Source organism: Biomphalaria glabrata, chromosome 13 (genome assembly GCF_947242115.1).
Source record: "Biomphalaria glabrata chromosome 13, xgBioGlab47.1, whole genome shotgun sequence".
Classification (NCBI taxonomy): Eukaryota; Metazoa; Mollusca; class Gastropoda; family Planorbidae; genus Biomphalaria; species Biomphalaria glabrata.
The window spans coordinates 883,081-908,211 of record NC_074723.1 but is presented as its reverse complement, the minus strand read 5'-3'; the positions used below and the strand labels follow the sequence as shown (position 1 = coordinate 908,211).

Sequence of the window (25,131 nt, the reverse complement as noted above, 5' to 3'; positions counted from 1 at the left end):
CTTTCTGACGGAAAACTTCTGACTATTATGGGGAAAAAAGTTTTTTTTTGGTCTACGAAGTTACTAGATCTATATAACAGTTTGATAACCACTGCGTATTTACCCCGTTTAGATTTAGCTAATTAACAAATTAGCATCGAAGCTCGTGCTAACCTGGACAGCTTCCGTTTGCCGGTGATTGTTTATCGAAACATTGAATGCACCTTGTGCGAGTGTCTGGCTATAGAATATCAACACCAACACATACTGTCACATAGTGACATAGCAGGTAAGTTAATTTTTTTAAAAAATATATAGAAGTGATTTTAGTCTAGACTCAGCTGCTAAAAGCGGAGGAAATGGTAATTACCCTATATTGGCCTATAATATTATTAATATATATATTATATTATTATTATAATTATATAATTTATATATAAATATAGATCTAAAACTAATGACTAATATGATTTATTATATAAGAATATAGATCTAGATCTAGAATCTAGTCACTAGTGTAGATATAAAAAATAAATGAATTTAATAACCATAACTTAACTTCTTAAGACACTTAGAATACTTAGATCTATAAGTCAAGTAACAAGTTAAGTAAGCCGGCATTTAAGCAGTCTAATGACTCTCTAGAAATAGATCTAGATCTAGAATTCTAGATCTAGAATCTAGGATCTATTTCTAGTTGAATAGTTCTAAAATTCAAAATCATTGGACACTGCCATTCAAGCAATCATGATTCACTCAATCATACTCAATGACTCATTATTGACATCATAAATGATAATTTTTTACATTCAGTGGCATCTCTTCAAAAACCTTCAAAACCTACACATTTCATTTGTACAATCTAGAGAATCTAGTCATAGTGACAGGTCTGACAGTCATACATGTTAATATTATTATTGACTTAAATTTAAACTCTGCTAACTCTTTGGTTTTCCTGGCTGATTCAGGCAACCCATTCCATTCTCTAATCAATGGCACTATTATAGTCACTAGGCAAGAAAAAGCACTTCTTGTATGAATTAGTTCTAGCATATATATTTGGAATTTATATGAAATGTGCCTCTATCTATAGATTTTATATAAAGAGTCTAGATAAGATGTAGATCTATATAGATTTACTTAATTATTCATGCCTTCATGGCATGAAGGCTTGTGTTCAGGAAAGTGGAGAACCTTTTAAAGTATCATATGGGGTAAAACAAGGTTGTTTCCTAGCACCCACACTGTTCAGCATTATGTTTTCTGCTATGCTGACAGATGCATTCACAAATAGAGATACAAACGGGATAAATATAACATATAGATTTGATGGTGGCCTATACAACCTGAAGCGGCTCAAAGCAAAGTAAAAAAAAAAAATCAGCAGTAATCAGGGACTTGCTATTTGCTGACAACTGTGCCCTAAGGGCTAAATGCCTGCTCTGAAAATTAAATTATCTGCAAAAGATCATTAGTAACTATGTATCGCCAATGCTAGTGCATCCTATTTCAGAATGTCTAAAATGTTTGGAATAGATGGGTATCTCCACATACACAAAGCTAGGGATTTATTGAGCTGTCATCCTCCCGACCGTTCTCTATGCCTAAAAGACCTGGACAATATATATATATATACTTCCACATGACCCATCTCAGAAAAATACTGAATGTTAAATGGTAAGAAAAGATACCAGATACTGAAGTCCTTCAAAGAGCGGGCCTGCAAAGCATGCACACAATCCCGATGCAGTCCCAGCTGTGATGAGAAGGCCACATCTGCGCAGTAGACGACCGCAGCATCCCTAAACGACTCCTGTATGGCCAATTAAGGGAAGGAAAGCCCTCACAAGGTGGACAAAGAAAACGCTTCAGTGGCATTCAGCTTTGACTCAGACACCAGGGAGACAGAAGCACATAAAACTGGCGCACATATTGCAGGGGCACTAGAACATCGCTGGGAGAAGAATAGCACCAGAGAAAAAAATCAAAGGCCAATGACACTAGCTCCAGCTGGAATAACCTGCCCATTGTGCAGCCAAACTTTCCGGGCTCACATGTTTGTAAAATGTTTTACATGTTTTGGGTGTTCCTTCAGAGTTGAAGATTCCAAACCTCCCACAGGATGATTGGGGATGGGAGCGGGCAGGGTTTGAACCCTGGACCATCGATAAATCTGAACAACAGTCCAGCGCGCAAACCGCACGACCAGGCAGCCATCCAAGGTCTCACCAGCCACATGTGGAGGCTCAAAACCCCAGTGCAAAGCCCCCAGCCCCCTGGATGACAAAAGACATCATCGAACTTCAATGGATGAGCTTAATTATAGATTCTTAGATCAAGACTAGTTTGGATCGCCATATACTGTTTCTTCACTAATCATAGGTTCTAGAATTTAATGTATTTAAATTATACTTCCCCCTTCATTTGTCATGGTGTGAAGCTTCTACCTGGGCATTAGCAATGGTCGGGATGATGTCATCATCCACTGATATTTTTTTTTCATGATTGATTCCTAAAGCCTTTGTTTTACATGTTTCAGATGTTCCTTCAGAGGCGAAATCTCTGCAAGATGACGGGGATGGCAGTGAACAGGTATGAATTCTGGACCAATGGCAATCCAGCACACATACCACATGGCCAGGCAGCTTTTTCATATTTTGGAATAGCTACAAGGCTGCAGAAGTTTGAATTAATCCTAGGTGGTAGCTAGCCATTGTTAATGAGCCCCTCCTCCCTGAATCTTACTGGTTCAGACCCAGTTACCTGCCTTCGTCCTTGACCTTTTATTGAAAACAGTTTCCCTTGGCTCAACATCTAAGCCACACTTCTTGGACTAGTTTTCGACATTTTATAGGTGCTATTAAATATAATATCCATTACCACTTCTGGCAATGACAACCTTTCTGGACCTATATGTGTCCAGGAAAGAAGGTGGCACTACAATTACTATTTTATAGAAAAAATAAAATAAAAGAAGGTAGGTAGGTAAACAAAAAGTTTACAGCCCACGGATCTTTGATCTAGATCTTTTCTATATTCAAGCATCTATAAAAACTTAATAAGAGGACAATTTTGATAGGTCGTACTTAAATGGCAGGTTTTCACCTACAGTTTTAATTTATAATTAAATTATTTCTGAATTTGAGTATTCCATATTCTAGTTAGGCATGTCTGAGATTTTATTAAGGGGCACGGTGGTGGAGTGGTTAAGCACTTGGCTTCTGAACCTGGGGTCCTGGATTTGAAGACTGGGATTTTGAATTTTGGGATTTTTAGGGCGTTCTTGAATCCACCCAACTCTAATGGGTACCTGACTTTTATTAGAGAAAGTTGGTCGTTGTGCTGGCCACATGACACACTGCTTGTAAACTATTGGCCAAAAAAAACAGATGACCTTAACATCATCTGCCTTATAGATAGCAAGGTCTAAAAGGGGAACTTTAACTTTTCTAACTCTGAGATTTCAGATATTTAGAAAACATGTTATTTCTTACTTACTTGTATAAGGAAGAAAAACGCACAATCCGAAAAATAGCCAGCTCCTCTACCACCGAAGCAAAAGCCACCTTAACCTGCGCTATCTGTGGACGGGAGTGTCTCTCCAAAATAGGGCTCCACAGCCACATGAGGAAGTGTGCTCTGAGATGAACCATAGTCGTTCTACGACTGAAGGAGGACAATGATGTATAAATATTTTTGATTATATTTTGATTGAGCTTTAACTGCTGGTTTCTTTCATTACAATATTAGTCTGCACATAGACTGATTGATCTGATTTGTTACCGGTACACTGTTTTTACATTTTAGCTTTAAATGTTGATTTCCTTCATTACAGCATTATCTAGATCTGATTTATGACTGTTTTTGTGTGTTAGAAATTAGGTATTTGGCACTATAAATATCTTTTCAAATAGCATCAAATGCAGGAAAAATGCAGGTAGCTGATTTGTATGCCGACTTTATCGATCTCACCAGTGAGATATAGTGAGTCACGATGGCTGGTGGTGAATTCTATCTCAGCTCGGATGCCCTTCAAGATTCATTGCTATTCTGAAGCTACTGCATGTGGGTCGAAAGGTTAAATCAGTTTTAATAGGGACCTGTCAGCTTATTTCTCTGTTGAGAATGGTGTGATGCAAGGTTGTGTGTGTTGATAATATTACTACACACTGTAGCTTTAGACAGTAAAGGAATCCATCCTATACCTAAATTAGGCAACTATCCTTCAATGATGCTTTGCTGGAGTAAAACATGGCCAGTTATCCAGCCAGATCTGGAAATGACCTCCTGCGCAAACTCATCTTAGTGCTATTGATGACTAAGATACATTGTAGTATATAAACTATGGTAAAATTTTTTTTTTTTATATTAGTCACCAAGAATTTTAGACCCTAAGCTGGATATTTTAAATTTTTTTAAATACATTATTTTTCAGACTTATCTACATACAAATAAATCCCAGATGAATAGAATCACTATTTCACTCCTCGTTGCTTTCATTATTTAGTTTTATTTCAAACAACTAGTTTCTTACCATGTTTTATTGTGCTTTAAATGAAGACTGCTTAACACACATGCAAGTTCTCAACTATGCATTCTAGATAAGACTTTAAAACATTTATTTACCAGGGGAATATGTCATTAAGTCTCCAAGATTAAGTGTCTTAAGTGTCACTACACTATTCCTGACTAACCTATGTTTGTTATAACTTCAGTTTCATTCTAACTACACTTTTGGTTTTGAGATTTCTATTCACAAAATTATTTCTTTATTCTTCTAAATATGTATCCTAACTATATTCTACTAAATATGTATCCTAACTGTATATAACATTTTTAGTTTTTCAGATATCCCTTAGCGGAAATGCCAAAAGTAAGCTGACAGACAATCAAGGATTGAAATCACTGAATCCAAATTTAGTTGCAGCCAAAGTGAGCGAAAGTATGAAAAATGTTATGGTGAGTACACTTTGGTTGACATTTTAGCCTAGGTTTTGGTCAATGAATAACATCTTTATAGGTACATGTAATACTGTTTGATTGTCAAAAGAGCTTAGCTGAAGGCTCTTCAAGCTCTAGGCTTGTAAGCCTGCTTGAACAACCATTCTGTCTGGAAGAGATCCAAGTCAATGCCTATGTAAAGCATTGCTATTTCCAATTTATCTGGCCGAAGGCCGAGTACACCAGAAACCTCCGCCACTTTCCTTTGTTGTGCCAAGCTAACCGAGCAGGACTCGCCATTAGTGTAACTGTCCCTTTAGGAGCGGCGCATGGATTATTGACAGGGGCGTGTGAGCTCTCTTTCTACTCCACTCAGTGCAAAGGGAAAGCTCTTGCATTCCCTTGAACACTCCCACAGGAGGTTTGTTTTGCTATTCATTTAGCCTGATCACTTCCTCAAATGATCGTTTCCACTCAAGTACCACGTTGAGGCAGAATAGCGTACTCGGGAGATGTAATACCAGAAATTAATGTAGTCCCATCCTGAACATCTTTAGAGCAACATATAATAAAAAAAAAAAAGTCTAGATATTTTTTGTAACATTGAGAATTTTCTTGCAGAATTAATCTTAAGTGTCTTCATAGACATATAAGATAGGTTTTCTTTGCTATTTCACTGTGAACTATTTTTTTTTTATTGGTTACTGCCACTAACTAGTGGCCAATTAGAATCACTACTTTCCTCTTGCTATCAACACAATCTACTTTTTAGATTCAGCTCCTCTTTAATTCTTGTGTTTTATTATGTTAAGAGGTTTTATTTCCACCTCCACTTATCTGATTTACTCTTAACAGCTCTATTCATCCTATCCCCTATGGCTAGGAACTCAAAATCAATGAAACTAGCCTTTAAAATAAAACATCACTGGTTCATTACATCAATGGATTCAGGATTTCCTGAATATTTCCTGTAATATTAAAATGGCTCTAAACCAACATTAACAGTCAACTCATGTGTACATCAAGGAACAGTCTTAGTATAATTTACATAAATGAATTACCAATTTGCATTAGTTGCATTTGTCAGATTATTTGCAGATGAATTATAGAGATGGAAATCTAATTGGAGCATGTCTTTCCACCCAGAAAAATGTCAGTTATTAAGAGTAATAAAAAATTTAAAACAAATAAATACCACATATCTTCATCTAGGTAAATCAGTTACATGGACTAAAAACTCCAAATACCTAGGTGTTATAGTAAATGAAAAATTATCATGGAACCTCATATAGAGGAAATTTTAAAAAATCAAACAAAGCAATAAGTTTTTATTAAAATATTATTTTTTTTTACAAATCCAATAAAGACAAACTAAAATGTTATTTATCCTTGATTAGGGTTAAAAGAATATGCATCCTCTGTTTGGGACCCCTCTACTTAAGAAAAAAACATTTAGAAACAAGAAGAGACACAAAATAGTGCAGTGAGATTCATAACAAATCAATATTCACATTTAGTCAGAATAACACCATTAGTAGAATCATTAAATTTAGAGACCCTTTAGAAGACTAAAGTAGCAATTATACATAAAACACTGAACCAAAATCTTCATATACAAAAAAAAAAAAAAAAAGCAAACTTATATAACATATATGCACATATTAATGTATTAATTAGACATCTATAAAAAAAAGTTTTCATTGCAGAATCAAGAAAGACCTTCAGTTAATACCAAGGAAGTGATTACAGTTAACACAAGTCTGGACCTGGACACATTCTCAAAGCTCTTACCTTTCTTGCGATGTTACTTTGTGAATTCTCCGGTGAATGAAGAAAACAAACTAAATGTGGAGGACCAAGGTATTTTTGTGAACAGTCTTTATGTGAATATCTTATTACTCATATAGTTTAGTTTTGTACATTTACTTGAGATTTTATGTGTGAGATTATATACATATATATAGTATTCTCTGTAAAGAGTATGACTTAACAATTAGCATGAAGAAAAAAAACTTTATTGGGACCACCTGCTACAACATCACCCTCCATCCTCATAGATGATAACAAACTGGATGCTGTTAATGAATTCTGTTATCTTGGATCCACAATTTAGGATGACCTGTCTCTAGAAGAGGAGAAATGGTTACAGAAGACTGCCTCAACATTCGCTAGACTCAAGTCAAGAGTTTGGGAAAACTAGAAGCTCACTACAGCAACTAAAATAACGGTCTACAAGGCATGCGTTCTGAGTAAGCTATTGTACAGCAGTGAGTCGTGGACCACCTACGCAAAGCAAGAGAAAAAACTAAACTCATTCCATTTGCGCTCTCTCCGAAGAATCTTGAAAATCACATGGAAAGAAAGAGATCCTTCTTGCACAAACAGGTATTCCCAGTATCTTTACAGTCCTCAGACAACACCACCTGCGCTGGCTTGGACATGTTCGCTGGATGGAAGACAATCGCATCCTGAAAATTATTCTCTGTGGGCCACTTGAGTTTGAAAACTGGTCGTTCCATCCTCCTTTACATGGATGTAACAAAATGGGACCTAAAACCAGCAAACATAGATACTGACCATTGACATAGCCTTAGCCTTCACTAGGGACAGCAAAAAAACATGGGCCTCAGCTCTGGAAGAAAAGCATGCCATGTGAAAAATGGCCAGCTCCTCTACCACCTAATTGAAAGTCACCTTAACCTGCAATATTTGTGGACGGAATGTCTCTCCAAAATAGGGCTCCACAGCTATATGAAAAAGTGTTTGAGATGAACCATAGTCACTCTACAACTGAAGGGGGCCAACTGGAAGTATTCTCTAAAACAGACATAAGTTAGCTCTTTATAAAATACATTCCTTGACTGGCTTTTTATAAAAAGTTTAAAACAACAACACATGAGGGTATGGGTTGGCTGAGATATTAATCACACCAATAAGTTTTTACTTATGGTAAAGTAAATAGACTTAACTCTTCTTCTCTGTAATTATTTTTCCATGTTCTGACAGAATTGTTCATTTTTCACATTTATACATTCTACCCTGTTATGATTAAACTTCAATAAACAATTTTATTTGAAATTAGAAAACTTTTCTTTTGGTATTGAATTATAGGAGAATGCATGCTCTTTTTATGTAACACAAGTTATACTTTCTAAAACAAAAAAATTAATTTAATTTAATGGAGTTAAATCAACGATTGTTTCGTTAATTAGGAGATAAAGAGTTAAGAATACAGTTACACTTAAAAATAGATATACAGCTATACAAATTTCACCCTTGTTGTTTATTGAAAAGTACAAACATTTGTTAATATATTAGTACAACAAGGGAAATACTTTAATTCATTGTTAGCTGTAATAAAAAATTGAATACTTGTGTGTGATGCTCTTGAAATAGTACAAATCAACACATATACATGTAAAGTATCAAGTCTCATTGAAAATAGATCACATTATTTACAAGCATTGAAAACTTCCAAACTCACACTAAAACCCCAAGTTGCCTCTCTGCTCTACCTCTGAATCTTCTCCTGTCCAAGCCACATACAAACATTCACAGGTTGGCCCTTGAAACAGAAACATGGATTACCTTGGTCTACAGCATCAAACGCAAAGATATTTAGAAAGAAAAGAAATCCAGCATCTTTTTTTAATGATTTTTTGAATTGGTGACTTGGCTTGACCATGGAAGTGTGGCGGCTGAGTGATAGAGTGCTTGGCTTCTGAACCGCAGGTCCTGTAGCTTAAATGCTGGTGAAGACTTTGATTTTTAATTTCTGGATCTTCGGGGCGCCTCTGTGTCCACCCAGACCTAGTATTAGTAAATTTGAACTCTCAACCTTAAACCGTACATGAGGATATTAACTCATGGATACTATCAGAAAAATATTGCACAAGTCAGCCTCTGAGATCCTAGGAACAAAGCAAAGGAAAATTAAGCCATGGGTTACACAAACATCCTTGATTTATGTAATGGAAGTAGAGAACTAAAAACAAAAAAAAAGTGAATCCCTTTCTGGCAGAAGAATGCAGTTCAACCAACAAAGAAATATGCATGAAAATGAAGTCAACAAAAGAAAAATTAATCTTTGACCAGCGAAGTATAAGCGATAGTTGCTTGAAAGCTGGCAATAGCAAAAAAGCATTTGAAACATTAGAACCTTTAACAAACTGGAACCTTATATTCTTTTTCTCTAAATTATAAAAACAGTAGCAAACTATTGAAAAGATATTTGCACCAATAGTGTTATTTTGTAATACATTTTTTATAGTTAAAAAAATTGATTAAGAAACATGCAATTTCTTTATTTATAGCCTCAAAAACTACTAGACTTATCAAGACTACAAATCCAATTTATTCAACTAATGCTGATGGTATGTTTTACTTTTTATCTACAAAGTCTTTGTAGTAAGCTAGAAAAATGAAAGCCATAATGTTTCAACTTTGTAATGATGCAAACTTATAAAAAAAAATAATTAATTAATATTTCATTTAAAATAACACAATTATTCAATTTCTTTGTTCATAGCCTCAAACACAACCAGACTTAACGAGACCACTGACCCAACCTATTCAACTAATGCTGATGGTATGTTTTACTTTTTATCTACAAAATCTATGTAGTAAACCAGAAAAATAAAATGTGCAATGTTTAATCTAATGTTCTAATTTTCACAGTGATCTTTTTATTTTTAAGCCTTACCTTATTTTCTTAGACCCCGGAAATTCTAGTACACATTCATGCTTCATAATGAATCATGGACAAGGTGATAGCAAATTCATTGTAATATTTCATGTGGTGACTTTCATGTGTGATGCAAATGTATCACACTATATGTAAAAGTGTATTAACAATGAATCACTATATAAAATGCTCTTAAAACAATGGGTGTACCTTTCACAGCATTCTTCACAGAAGTAGTAAGGATGATACGGACTCACATTCCTTTTTTAGATAGTAAAATAATAATAAAAATAACAAACATGAGCCACCTCTAGTTCCAATACAAGCCTAAAGTTCAGTCCCTTTAGAGAGGCAAAAGGCAATATCCTTGCAATACTATTGTACAGAACTATGGCATCAAAACTGCTGCAAGATTGTAGTAACAGTTTGCATACTCACATTAAACAAGGGTAAGCCAACAGTACTGCAAGATAGCACTATAGAGCCACAAAACCAACAGTACTGCAAGATAGCATTATATATATAGCTCTTTCTGTCTCAGAAGACAATGGATGTGCCCAGATGAGTCACTGGCTTTAGTTATGTCTTGAGATGGTGCGGAATCTGGAGTGACTGATCAAGCCAATTCTAGAGCGGCAGAGTTTGCTACAGTTCATGCATGTATATACATCTGTCCTAGGGCTAGCTGACAGGGCAGCTTTCTTTTTCTTTCTCTTGACTGATGCAGCTTCGTTTCTTTTGCATTCGGCAAAGTTTGTACCAGCACGTTCAATCTGTCTCCATGCTGTCCGGTCTTGGGCTATCTCCTCCTACACACTTTGGTCGATGCCCTTGGCTCTCATGTCTTGCTTGCAGACATCTCTGTAGGTTAGTATTGGGCGGCCCTTGGGTCTGGCTCCCTCTGCAAGCTCAGCGTGTAACGTCTTTAGGAATTCTTCCATCTGACATACGAGTGACATGACCGAGCCAGCATAGTCTTCTCTGTTTAAGGAGAGCATAGATGCTATGCATGTTGGCCTGTGTCAAAACTTCCTGGTTGGTGACATGATCCCTCCAGAAGATGCACATTATGCGTCGCAGGCGGCATTGCTGGAAGCTATTTAATCTGTGTTCTTGAGGCATGTAAGTTGCCCAGCTCTCACTGCCATAGATAAGTGTGCTCAGAATGCAGGCATTGTAGACAAGGATTTTTGTTACCGTGGTCAATTTGGTATTTTCCCACACATGCTTGGAGAGTTTTGCCATTGCTGCAGAAGCCTTTCCTATTCTTTTTGTCAGCTCTGTGTCTAAATCTAGGTTGCTGGCTATTGTTGTTCCCAAATATGTGAATTCCTGCGCCACCGTAAGTGTGTGATTTCCAATATGTATCACTGATAGCATTATAGAGCCACAAAACCAACAGAACTGTAAGATAGCATTACAGAGCCATCAAACCAACATTCATCATAGTGAGAACAAGGGTCTATAACTAAAAGCAATACAGCAGCAAAATTGTGTTTTAGGAGTCAGCACACAAAAAGACTTGGTGCCAGAATAATATAAGTACACACCACTGACACACCACAGTCATTAATAGCAACAGTGTAGTACTTCTCTGACAATTGGTTTTTAGAAGAGTATTATAGATTTGTTGAGATTTTAAAGACAAATATTGTGATTTCGGAATTATTATTTTTTTACTTTACTTTTTTCTAAATGTTTTTCATAATTATAATATTGTTTTTGTTTTTTTTTCTCTTAGGCTCAATGCAAAAAAAAAATCCTAATGGTCATTTCAATTTGCTCAACTTTCTTGATTGCTGTCGCATTGGTTTGTACTGGCATTTTAATTTACATTTGGAAAAGAGTATTCAATGTTGGTTACGGTGAAATTATTTTTTGTATTTAAAGGATTATAAGCTACATTTGTTTTGATTTTTAAACCAACTTTCTCATCCTTTTTATGTTTCCCATGTTTGGTACTTTAATAATATAATACAGACGGTACTTCAAAAAAGAAGATGATTACTATTTGGGCATAAATAAACCCACCCCTTTGTAGACACTACTCCCATCTTTATAAAACTCTAAACCAGGCCCTCTTAGTCTTTAAATGCCCCTAATTAATTCACAAATCCTGTTACCACATTAACCCAGCATAACCAGCTGAAAAAAACAACAAATTATGCTATTCTTCCTTGGTACAGACCGCAAAAGAGCTCAGGGCAAAAAGCTGGCTGGAAAATACAACATATTCATCATCCTATATCTTCAAAGCTGATAGAATCCTCCTAGCATTGTTTAAGTTAGCTAAATCATTCACGAATTTTTGTATATCAATACCTTCTGTTTCATAAGTCAGCCATTCATGTACATTTTTAACAGCACCAATATTGAAAAGCTGCCTTTTGTGCTTATTGTCATGCTAATGTCTCAGAAACTAGAAATGCTATTGAAAAACTTATTTCACCATGGCCTTAAATGTGCTTTAAAAAAATGTGACAGCTGCTTTTAGTCTGTTCCCTTTCTTTAAATATTAAACATGCATCTAGGTGAAATGTCTAAACTAGCATAATGTTCTGTTTCAAGTTTCTATACAGCAAAAACACTATATATTTAGGCCAAATTCAAAACTCCTGATTGGAGACGCTATCTCCCCAGGAGATGCACTTACATATTTATATGCATTACTTACATTTTTACATTACTTTTAAAACTTTGTGGCAGCCCTTTTGTCTCTAACTGTTTTAGTAATGTAAGATTTGTTTGATTTTTATTAGTTACTGTTCGTTAAAAAAATTAATTGTTATAAATAAACTTTAAGTAAACAAATTCACAAATTCAACAAATTTAGAGACGCAAGCCATGGGAGCATTTCTTGGAAAGTGGGTGCTTATCTCCACTTTCTCCCCCGGCATTGACAGTCCTTTGGAACCCCCTTTAAGTAAACAAATTCACAATATATTTTCACTTTTATTTTGGTTGGAAACCAATTTTATAACAACAAAAAAGATTCTTTCAATATTGTTTCATTTTTTTTAATTTCTCAGGCTCCTCAACAGCTGTTCAATTTAGGTAAGAATTTATTTATTTTTTTAATGTTTCTTTTTTGCCAACCTAACTTATGCATGGATAATTTGAACAATGTACAATGAAATATTTGGAGGCATGGTGGCTGAGCGGTAAAGCTCTTGGCTTCTGAACCAGGGTCCGGGGTTCAAATCCTGGTGAAGACTGGGATTTTTAATTTCTGGATCTTCGAGTGCCTCTGAGTCCACCCAGCTATAATGGGTGCCTGACATTAGTTGGGGAAAAGTAGAGATGGTTGGTCGTTGTGCTGGCCACATGACACCTTCAATAACCATAGGCCACAGAAACAGATGGCCTTTATGATTGTTATGACACAAGACTCTTCAAAATAACAAGACACTCTCAGGTTTTACTCTAGAAGTACTTTTAATATTATAACAAGTTACGTGAATATGAACATTTCATCTCTCATCCTGTCAAATCTCCTTCCGGCTCCTGTTCAACATCCCTTCCATTCAATACCCAAATACCACCTTTCGCACCATGCGCTACGATCGTAACAATGATGTTCACATTTATTTGCACTATTTTCATGTTGTTTGTCAAATGCAATTAGCAAATATAAAAATGGGTGGGTAGATAGACAGATATGTTGAGCAAGATTATCTTCTTTTTAAATTTTTTTTTTTTGTCATCTGTAAATTCAAAGAATAATTGGTTTACAAAAATTAAATATTGCATAATCTAATAAATTTTTCCTTGTAAATAAATAATCATCTCACATATTATTATAATCTTCTGAGCTTCATTTGACATCATATATATTACAGACATTCTTTCAAAAAAGAAGATAGTTATATCCTATGTGTATGTATGGTTAAGCTATGGCTTCATTTTCTTGGTTAATCTAAACTAGATAAGACTTTGGTTTTCTTGGTTGATTCAGGTATCTAGTTCCATAATGTAAAAATTCAGCATGTTGTCATATTGTGTTGTTTATATTGTTCTATAATTAAGGAGATCATTTAAGAACATTTGAAACAGTTGTGTGCCTAAGACTGTTTCTTATACTAATCTTGAGTTAAATGTTATTGATGTAGATTTGGAGTCTTCATATTATTACACAGCACATATCCTTAATCTTGGGAATCAAAGACATTGCCATTACTCCAGTTAGTTCTCTACCTAGCAGGAAATCCTGAATCCATCAAAAAGACCTATTAGTCGAGTTTCACATGACTTAAATTTCTTTAAGTCATAACTGCTTTTATTTGAAAATATATATTATTGACATCATTGTCAGATAGTCCAGAGATCTTATCTTATAAATTACAGATGTTACTCTATAGAGAAGATAAGTACATTCTTGTATGTGTATCCATGTACTAATTAATGTTAATGTCATAATCTACCACTAGTTCATGTCTGTAAGATACAATAGAATAATTGTATTAGTCTGAGTGGAAGGAAATTCAATTTGACTACAATAGTCTACCTCAGCAGTATTACAATAACAAAATAGATGAAAAAAAACTAACAATATCAAACATGAAATACACACACACACACACTTAACCAGTGCTTAATTTCTCTGATGTTGTTTAGTCTAGCTGTTTTTTTTTTTGTTTTTTTAAATTTGGTACAAACTTAAATAGTTCATTCATATCCTAAAGTTTTATGTTGGTCTATGGTCAATATTTTCCCATAATGACTGCATCCACCCATAATTTAAAAAAAACAACATTTTTATGTTTTAATTTCGGTTCTGATAATTGGTAACATAGTTCTTTCTAGAGTGTGATGATCTGTGTACTCCATATTATGAAGTAATTTCTTCTGCTATTACTGTGCTTTTTATATTTTATATGGCTTAAAAGAACTCATCTATGATTATGTCAAATTTTTTACAAAAAATTTCATAGTACCTATTAGAATTTTCTTACTTAAATTGTCTGATTTTGTCAAAGGTTCTGTTTCTGCCATTATGTATGGCTTTTCCTTTTGTAATAAAATTCCTAAAGCTGGTGATTTATTTTGAATACCAGTACTTAGAAAGTTTATTTCTGTGGTCTTAAGATGTGTAGCTATTTTAGCTTTAACTTACTTGGTTATTTTAGATTTACTAGATTTAGCAAGAGTTGTCGGTATAGTTGCATATAGATAATGATGTGAGAACAATAACATCAAAATATAAGACATTATAAAGTGTGGAAAATTGTCTCTTCTCTTATTGGATGAAATAATTTAATAAGGATCATTTTTTTTTTGTCCAGAGACAGATGTTACTTTATAGAGAAGATAAGTACTCAATAAGTACTCATACTCAATAAATGGAATTCTATTTACTTACTTGCTCACAGTTTGCATCCTTATGGGATGTCAAACATCTTTCTTGAAATGTCCCATATTATCTCCCCTTAAAGAAAACAAGTATAATGAAAACCCTGTATGGCAATTTAAAAAAAGAGTAAATAAAGTTCCCCTTTCAGTCCTAGCAATCTATAGTGCAGATGATGTTAAGGTCATCTCTTTCTTTGGCCAACACTTAACAAACAGGGTGTCATGTGGCCAGCACAACACTAACACTAAACATTTTTCTTATTGTTTTTTTTTTTTAACAATTTTAAAATGGTCTTATTCTTTCAGTATTCAAAGCAATGCTGTGGTCTGCACCTCCAATGCTGCTGAAGAAATAGAGATTGTAAGTATTTAAATACCATTTAAAATTTTGTATCAACATTATTTACTATTTAATTTCTGTATTCCACAAACATAAGAATTGCAATGAGATGGGGGGGGGGGGGGAGGAGATTCATCATGTGAAAAGTTTAGAGATGAAGTTTAGAGTTCTTATTAAAAGAATTTTCAACTGGCCATTGCCTACATTGATTCTGTCAACCATATCTATGGCCTCTTTAAATTGAGAAATGACAATGGATCATTTTATGGAAGTGAGATGAAGCTTATGCCTTAATCCTGGATGGAATGATGCCACCCTCTCCATGTGGGTAACCAGCCAGGCTAATTAGCCCCTCCCTACCCAAATCTTACTTGCTTAAGTGTCAGTACTCGCCTTTTCCCCTTCTCCTGTTAGTGATAAATAGTTAGACCAGGTCCAAGGTCTGGTTTTCAGAGGCTATTTGAGATGAATGCCTTTTTAAGAAAAATGTTTTTATATTTAACTTGTTAAAATTTTATTAGATTTTTTTTCATTCCATAGGCGAACAGTACAGAAGAAAACCATGTTTATGACTCAGTAATATATACAGGATATCAGACCGTAAGTCATTAAATAGTATTTGAACAGTCTTATTTCAAGTTTATTGCTTTCATTATCTCTCTATGGTGCAAAGAAATGTATACTGGTAAGGCTATTTGTGCCTGTAGAAAGTAGAGCTATTAGTTTTCTAACAATTTATTGAAAATTTTTTATAATAAATAAACAATGTCAAGAATGCTTAATTGGATATTACAGTTGCCAACTCTAAAAAAAAGGATTAAGATATAATTTTAACAATATATTAATTACATTATCTTACGTTAGATCCCCTCTTGTTTTAAATACTTTTAAGTCATAGAGTGAAGTCTACATGTCCTTCCATATTGACATTATTTTTTGCTACAAGCAGAAGAAAATTTCATTCTGCTGCATTAAAAAGTACTTATACATTTCAAAAAACAAAAACTGATCAAAACTTCCTTCTTTTTGTACACTTAGCTATTTAGTTGTTCTGCCATGTATGAAAATCCTCAATAGGATAGAAAAAGTTCTTTACAGGGCGACCATTTAATTAATCTCCAGACATTAGATCCCTAAAAAGAACTGAAAAAAAAAAAGATATTTAAAAAAATGCTATTGCAAACCTTTTACTTTTTTTAACTAACAAACTTTCACATCCAAGACATAAAGCAAAACTTGTATAGGCAGTTTAAATTCATACCAGACAATGGAGGAAGATTGAACTAAATTTTTTATTTTTTTTTACTGTTTTTGTAGTTTGGGTACTACATCAGAAATGAAGATTATTAAATCCTAGTCCAAACCTTCTACAGGATGGCAAGGTAATGACCGCCGTTAGGTGGGTTTGATGTAGCGACCATCATGACAGCAGTCCAGAGCACTTATCACTAGACTACAAAGTTTCCCTTTCAGACCTTGCGGTCTATAGGGCAGATGATGTTAAGGTCATCTTTTTGTGGCCTACGGTCAATGAGGGTGTCAAGTGGCCAGCACAACGACCAACTGCCTTTACTTTTCCCCACCTAATGTCAGGTAGCCATTAGAGCTGGGTGGACTTAGAGGTGCCCAAAGATCCCGAAATTAAAATTCCCAGCCTTCAACAGAATTTGAACCCAGGATTCCCGGTTCAGAAACCAAGCGCTTTTCTGCCCAACTTTAGTTAGTATATATTTATTTGGTTTTTGAAAGTTTTTTTGTTTAGACAAATGACTGGCCAAGCAAGCATTCAAAAAGAAATTATAGTATTAAAAAAGATTACATTATTATTGACTACATTATTAGTCAATATGTTTTTATAACTAGACTAAGTAGCCATCCAATTCATTGAGGTTTTTAACAACATTTAACATTCAGTTGTTTTCATGTTGTTTTTATTTTTTAAATTAGAGTGTTTGTTATTTCAAATTTTTTATTTGACCATTACAGTTCCAGCCCAAGACTTCAGACGACCTAACTGAAACGATTAATTCAAATGCTACAAGTATTTCTGACCTAAGTGTGAGTCATTTAATAAAGTCTAATTTCAAGTTTATCAACATGCTGTTTTTATTTTTTCTATATATCACAAGCTATACTATAAAGATGTTAATACTGTGTATGTGCATAAAGTAGATTTATTATTTTCTATGATTTTATAGGATAAAGTTCTTTAATGACTGTTCAGTTTTTTCAAGTTGTTTTTTTAATATAAAGGGGACTTTTTTTTTATTAGAGTGTTTGAGCTCTATTTGTTTGTTTTTGTTTGACCACACCAGATCCAGCCTGAAACTTCGGAGAGCCTAACTGAAAGCATCCCAACCAGTATTGCTGACCAAACTGTGAGTTATTTCACAATGTTAATAACGTCTAATTTCAAGTTTATCAACACTCTGTTTTTAATGTTTGTATAGGCAGAGATGCTTACATGCCAAAAGGGAATTGTGTATTCCCAGACCTGGAAATGTGTATTTTGAGGGGCAAATGTGTATTTTCCTAAATATCAAGAAATATACTAAGGATAGACTAAAATTAAATCATTCAAGCACATAACATACACAAAGGGCAGCAATCCTAAAGTTAACACAGCATAAAGTTATATAAGACATTTTGTACATTTGTCAAAATATTTACACTTGCAGTCTTTGTCTTAGACTTTTCTAGAAAATGTTAGAATGAAAATGTTCTTGTCACTTGGCAATGATTTACTGATCCTAATGCCTCTTGTGTACGGTACTTCACATTCTATAATAGCAGCAACAGAAAATGTATTCAAAAGAATGAGAATTTTTGTTACAAGTGAATATAGACTTAAACCAGATGTAATGGTTTGCTTAGCTGGATCAGTGACATCTAGTTTTGTAAAAAAAAAGTTTTGTTGATAGGCAATTTCTTTACAAGGTATCCAAACACTGGAAATATTTTATATCATTCAGATTTTCTTCTTCCATACCTTTTTTTGCAGAGTTAGCTATGAAAGCTTTGGCATCCTCTACAATCACTAATAACAAACATTTTAAACATTTGTTTTTCAGGCAGATAATTTTAATTAGTCATTGAACTTGTTTCTAATATAAAAAAAGTAATTGAGTCTGCCTAAAATGCCCCTGATTTCATTATTTGAATTTAGGCCTTCATAAGTAATGGAACCTAGATAGTCGCTAGTGACTATTCCAGTAGCTACCACAGAAGATACATTCTGCAAGTTAGGGAACATCACTTTGATTCCCTTTATCATGTTAAAAGAGAGATTAAGCTCAACCAATATTTCTTCAATGAAAACCTTTGCCCTTCTCACTTTCATGTAAAAAAAAAATCTAATTCAAGATCTAGAATAGATCTAGATCTGTAAGCAGCTTCATAAAGTTATTTTTTAATGTGCATAGGGATATTTAAAGGTATTTTATCAACCCCACAGAATTGTAGGCTGTGAAATACTAGATCTAGATCTTTTTAATTTTAGATTCCATAAATGATAAGAAATAGCTGCTTTTGAGTATGAGTTAAATAAATGTCACAAACTGGGATTTTATAAAAGAATTGAGACTCATTTTACATTTGAGTAAAAATCAATAATAGTAGGTAATCATCTCACTGTATTTGTTCCACAAAAAGAACTAACCAGCAATAGTGTTTATTGGAACATATTTGAAGAAAGTTGATGGAAAGGGATGACACCCTGAGCTACCGCACCAGGTGCCACAGACACTGTCTGGGAGGTTTCCATTCTGTTTTTAGGTGATCAGTTGGATCTCTACTCTACTTATTCCAGAAGAGTTTTATCAAAGATGAAGTGTTGTCCTGTTTGTGGAAAAAAAGCCAAATTATGTTTTTACAATTTTATTAATTTTAACGATCAAAACAAGACTATGGCTTAAATATTCCTGGTCCATTGGTGACTTCAATGGGGGATCACACAAACTCTCTTTGTAATCTTGTTATTTCTATATATATATTACAAACTTGTATAATAAAATTGATACTGTAAATATGTGCATAAAGTAGATTTATAATTTTCTATGATTTTATAGGATAGAGTTCTTAAATGAGTTTTAAAGTTGTTTTTTTATTATTAAAATGACTGTGTTTTTTTTATTAGAATGTTTGAGCTCCAGTTTTCATGTATTTTTATTGTTAAAATGATGTCTTTTTTTTATTAGAGTGTTTGTGATTTCAAATTTTTTATTTGACCATTCTTGTTCCAGCCCAAGACTACAGAGGGCCTAACTATAACTATTAATGGAACCTCCACCCGTATTGCTGACCAAACTGAAACAGATCCAGTTTATATTAATATGGCTTGCCAAACTGTGAGTTATTTAACAATATTTCTAGTCTTATTTTAAGCTTATCATCAACATGCTATTTTATTATTTCTATATTTCAAGTTTTTTTTTTATTATTAAAATGACTGTGTTTTTTTTATTAGAATGTTTGAGCTCTCTAATTTTTTTTGTTTGACAACACCAGATCCAGCCCAAATCTTCAGAGTGCCTTATTGAAAGCATCTATAAAATACCTACAAACAATGCTGTCCGAATTGTGAGTCATGTTAAAAATCCTAATTTTAAATTTATCAACATGCTATTTTTATTATTTCTATATGCTACAAACTATTATAAAAAAGTTCCTATAGGGTAATATGTGTGTTTGTGTAAAGTAGTTGTTAATTTTTTTTAAAAATAATCTTATAGGATAGATAGTGTTCTTAATGGCTGTCCAGTTTTTATGTTATTTTATTGTTAAAATGACTGTCTTTTTTATTAGAGTGTTTGTGATCTCAAATTTTTTATTGACCATTCCAGTTCCAGCCCAAGACTTCAGAGAGTCAAACTGCAACTGTTAGTTGAACCTCTACCTGTGTTGCTGACCAAACTGTAAGTGATTTAACAATATTTGTAAAGTCTTATTTCAAGTTTATCAACATACTGTTTTTTATAATTGTATTTGCCTCAGGCTAGTATAAAAAAAAATCCTACATAATACTGTGTTTGTGCACAAAGTGAAGTTATCATTTTTTATGATTTTATAGGATAGAGTTCTCTAAAGTTTGTTCAGTGAATTAATCTCCATTCTTTGATTTTCTTGTTTGAACATTCCACAGCTTAATGGTTCCAAATGCCCAACTGAAACTGATCCAGTTTATATTAATATGGCTTGCCAAACTGTGAGTGATTTAACAATATTTGTAAAGTCTTTCAAGTTTTATATAAACATGCTACTATTTTTATATGCCACAATCTTAAGAAATACTAAGACTGCTTTATTGATCCTAATGGAAATTTGTTGTGATTACAAGGACTCTTTTTCTCATATAAAGACAACACAACAGAAACATACACATAAATACAACAGACACAACATAGAAAGTTCATCCAGCTACTACACACAGGCATCTTGGTCCTATTCATGTTTCCTGATCAACGAGTGGCATTGATATAGTCTGACCGAGTGAGGTACGCACGAGTTTTTGTACCACTCTGTTCTTGTTTTGATTGACAGTTGTCGCCCACTTCACGACGACCTGACATAGTTCTGATGGAGAGGGTGGCTGTTGTCTTCCAAGATTTTTTCGATTTTCCCTTAGACACTTTTGTTCAAAAAGTTCCTTTAAATGTGGCAATGTTGTGAGTGTAATTTTTGATGCCCTTTTTATGATGGTTACTAGACGGCTACATGTTCCACTACATATTATTGTGTGTGTGTGTGTATATATAAAAAAGAGCTATTCAATTTATAGTATAGAAAGAGTTCTTTACAAAATGCACTGTCATCTCAAAACATTTATTCCTTAAGATGAGGTGGAAAAAAATATACATTGACAAAAAAAATTTAGTGCAAACAAACAGAAAAATTGCATTCTACATCAAAACATTATTTTGATATCCTAGTCCAATCTTACAGGATGACATGGGGATGGGCCAGGTTTGTACATAGGACCATCATGACATCTGTTCAGAGTGTGTACAGCATGACCAAGTACCCATCCAATTATTGCTCCTCTACAGAAAATTAAACGTGATGTCACTTATATGTTATTTTTTTTTACACTCACTCCATCTGTCTGTATGGTAAAAAGTTTGTACACATTTTTTCTCATACACCTAATCTCTGGTCAAGCTGAAATTTTGCAAAATTATTTCTTTTACATGACAATGCAAGAATCAATTTAAAAAATTAACCAATTAGTTAATTAACTATTGCTACCGTAATTAATTATTTTGTTAGGTATCTTGAGCAAAAAAAAGAAATCATACTTGACAGATAAGTATAAGTTGAATTAGTCCCCCTGAGAACTCCTGAGACATCAGTGAAAATGATTTTTATGCATTTCAATAACAATCATGGAATCATTCACCTAGATAGCCCCTTTGTCCCTCCCCCTTTCACAACTGGTCCAAACAAGTGATAGGATCATAGCACATTGAGAAAGCTAAACAAAAACAATTGGTACAAATATTTCTAATTGCACAGATTATTACTATGTCTTGGCCATTCATATAATTACATGACTGATCCAAACTAATTGATACAATCACACTTAATATAAGCTTTGTTTTTTTATAAAGTATATTTTATGTTTTTTTTGTTTGTTTGTTTTTTTAATTAAAATGACTTGCTTTTATTAGAGTCTTTGATATCACTAAATTTTGTTTTTAACCTATCCACAGACTGTCAATGAAAGGAATAAATGAAAACATTTGAGCAGCCTTAAATATGCTGAAATTTTATTCTACAAAAATGTAACTTCCTTCAGAATGAAAAAAAAAACAAGTTTTGGGCAATTATATGGAAAAAAAAACAAGTTTGGGACAATTTGAAAAATATCTGATTCAGGTCTTTTTGAATGATTGTTGTCTTTTTTTAATATTAAAATATTTTTTTTTTGTGTTTTAGATCTATATGTTATCACTGTATAATTGAGTTGTTTAATTTCATATGCATAAGTCTTGTTAAGTTGTTTAGTATTTCATAGAGATATTTCCTTTTGATACCATCATAAGCGATTTAAGTTGATGTACTAGTACATTGTTTTCTTGACATTTTTTTTAGTTTGTATTTATGTTATGAGTGCTGCTTTCAATCTGTTAGTATTACTTCTTCCAAAATTCTTGATATTGGTTAGTCTAATTGTGAATTCAGGTTTTTTCCTCCATTTTTAGTTGCTCTGTTGTAATTTTGGTCCTCTCCTGGTGCTTCGTAATTTTTTATTTCTGATGTTTAAATTAGAGTTGGTGAGTTTATAGTGTTGGTAGGTTTATAGTGTTGGTGGCTGTTCATATTTTCCTTTGTCTCCATCTTGTTTTATTTAGGAACTCCTCAAAGTATTCAGCCCATTTGTCAATGACCCTTCTGTTTTTTTTTTGTGACGAGGACACCATTATTGTTCTCATACATGTGTGATCTTGCTTGAAATCCATTCTTGTCATCCCTTATTTTCATGCCCATTCCTCTCGCATCAAGGTTCTCAATGAGTGCTCTTTGTTTTTTTTTTATTGCCTCATTTTTATGCTTTCTGACAGATTTTGTAACCCTTCGCCTTGCTTTCTTGTACTTCTTTCTGGTTTCTTTCTTTAGCATTATTTGTCTGTTCAATATGCCTGCATTCTGTATGTCAGACTCTCCTTTTCTTTTGCTTAAATCCAACCATGTCATCTGCTTTACTTTTAATAGCATGTTGTTGTTTTTGCATTGCTCATTTGTTATAATTAGGATTACCCACAGGCTATGTCTGTTGTTGTGCTTCAACAATTTATCTTTTGGTCTGTGAATTCTAGTATATGCTTCATTTAATTGGAGTGGCCAGTTTTAAATTCCTTTGCATACACACTTCTGGCCTGTGAACTGTTCTCATGTAACATTTTGACCCAATATCCCCCATCCAATTTCAATACTCTTCTAAGATATTACTTTGAATTAGAGCGGATCACTTATATTGACTTTCCATACACAAACACATCCTTCTGGCCGTTTTTTTTTTTTAACCACCACCCCAACACACAAAATAAAATATCTATATCTGCTTTTTCTTTTTAAAACATTTTACACACATAAAACAAAATTTGTGTCCTAGCTTTGATAGAAAAAAAAAGATTGTTTTCATATAATGTCTACAAAAACAAGTCAGGGGCCACATACTGCCATTGAAATTTACTTTCAAAAGGAGTTTTTTTTTAAAATGGTGATTAAAACAGAAAGAAGAATAAAATTGTCTTTTTGTTATAGCAACTTAAAGATAAAATTGGGAATGAAACATCATTTTGGGAAGTTTTAATTGCTTTAGTTTCCATTTGTGAACTGGCTTAGTTGTTCTAGAGCAGGGGTTCTCAACTTGTGGGTCGCAACCCCCTTGGGTGTCGCCTAAGACCATCGAAAATATGGATTGTTTTTGTCTATTCTTCTTTTGCTGTGTGTGTGTGTGGGGGGGGGGGGGGGGTCGCGGCTGAGTGGGGGATTCTGAAAAGGGTCGCCAAGCTTAAAAGGTTGAGAACCGCTGTTCTAGAGACAAGTTAAGTAATAACAAGTTAAATTTGTATTTTTTTTAGTTCACCACAATCGGGGTACCGTAACTAGTGAAAGGTGAGGGAATCAGTAAGTGCCCTTAGAATTATAGTCTAGATTGTAATTGTCCTTTTCCAATGCTGTTAGATGTGTTAGGAATTCTTAAGTTTCTGCATCAAGTGGGTCTATCATGAGATCTTGATTATCATATTGCTGTGCTACTTTGGTTATTGTATATTTTACTCTTTGTCTAAATTTAGCTTTGGCTACTAGATGGTCTGCATCTGTTTCTCTGAAACTTCTTACATGAAATACATCAAATCTACATCTTTTACTTATGATTATCCATATATGAGCTATTTGATTTTGGTTTTTCCATCAGGTGAGATCCATGTTGCTTTGTACATTTTCTGATGCTGGAATTTAGTGCTACAGATAGACATTCCTTTTCCTGAGGCCAAACCCAGTAATGTTAGATCATTATTATTTGCCTCTTCATATAAGTTTTCTTTGCCGATTATTGGTCTGAAGGCGAATTCTTTTCCAATTTTGGCATTGAAATCTCCTAGAACTATTTTGATGTCCTGCAGTGTTGCCTTGTCATAAATTCTTCTAGTCCATCATAGAAGGCTTATTGTGTGATCAATGCTTTTTCCTTCAACGTTTAGGGCGTTTTATTATAGCCTAATCATTTTTAAAAATAAACTTTATATTATTCATATTTGTTTTAGCTTTCCCAACAATATTTTTTTTATATGACTGTTGTTAACCCTGCGCGCAACCAGCTGGGGGTGGCCTATTAAGCTCTCTGGATAGCTGCCTTTACTTTCAGTTAAGGTGCCATAATCTTTGTGGATCCTTCCTTTTCATACAGGCAGCAGGTTCGATTTTGGTATACCATAAGTATTTTATTTCTTCGATATTGGCCATATCTGAAGAGCATTCCCCTATTTGCCACCTGAGTAAAAGTTTGATGGGAGATCAAAGACTCCGGATGAGAAAAGTTCCAGCTTGATTTAATTGTGATCCTTCAGTTGTGAAACTACTATATGGAAATGAATCCCTGTGCAATGGCAATGGTCGAAACCATATCTCCTCAGCAGTTTCCCTCTCTCCAAGCAACTGATCTAGATCCAAAGGAACAGCAAGTGTCGATACAAGATCAGTGGCCTCACAGGCTTTATACTATTGTCTTTCTACTTCTGCTGATGAATTTCAGAATTATGGCCCTTGAAGGCCTGATTGTTAATTTGTTTACCAACATTGCATTGCACTAGATAAAATTATTTTAGAAACTTTG

At 33.8% G+C, this 25,131-nt stretch overlaps 1 protein-coding gene across 7 annotated transcripts; it reads left to right on the top strand.

Moving 5' to 3' along the window:
- LOC129922383 (uncharacterized) lies at positions 1 to 23,749 on the top strand. Of its 7 annotated transcripts, XR_008774383.1 has the most exons (17): positions 7 to 268; positions 2,519 to 2,571; positions 4,820 to 4,938; positions 6,627 to 6,780; positions 9,234 to 9,293; positions 9,449 to 9,508; positions 11,346 to 11,414; positions 12,634 to 12,658; positions 15,260 to 15,314; positions 15,834 to 15,893; positions 17,280 to 17,351; positions 17,609 to 17,671; positions 19,535 to 19,639; positions 19,800 to 19,871; positions 20,135 to 20,206; positions 20,434 to 20,496; positions 22,001 to 23,747. XR_008774383.1 is itself a non-coding variant. In XM_056008292.1 (16 exons), exons 3-15 carry the CDS (start codon positions 4,924 to 4,926, stop codon positions 20,177 to 20,179), a joined length of 855 nt encoding a protein of 284 aa, XP_055864267.1. In that variant the 5' UTR covers positions 7 to 268; positions 2,519 to 2,571; positions 4,820 to 4,923; the 3' UTR covers positions 20,180 to 20,206; positions 22,001 to 22,019. The 7 variants fall into 7 exon arrangements, 2 of the variants coding, with proteins under 2 accessions (XP_055864267.1, XP_055864268.1); XR_008774384.1 differs by lacking the exon at positions 17,280 to 17,351 and having other exon boundaries at positions 1 to 268; positions 22,001 to 23,749; XR_008774385.1 differs by lacking the exon at positions 19,535 to 19,639 and having other exon boundaries at positions 3 to 268; positions 22,001 to 23,749.
- The last annotated feature ends 1,382 nt before the right edge of the window (positions 23,750 to 25,131 follow it).

Excerpts from the sequence above, each read along its gene's own strand:
- LOC129922383 (XM_056008292.1), top strand. Across the intron at positions 9,294-9,448 it reads TTATTCAACTAATGCTGATG|CCTCAAACACAACCAGACTT; the intron begins GTATGTTTTACT and ends CTTTGTTCATAG. Across the intron at positions 15,315-15,833 it reads CTGCTGAAGAAATAGAGATT|GCGAACAGTACAGAAGAAAA; the intron begins GTAAGTATTTAA and ends TTCATTCCATAG.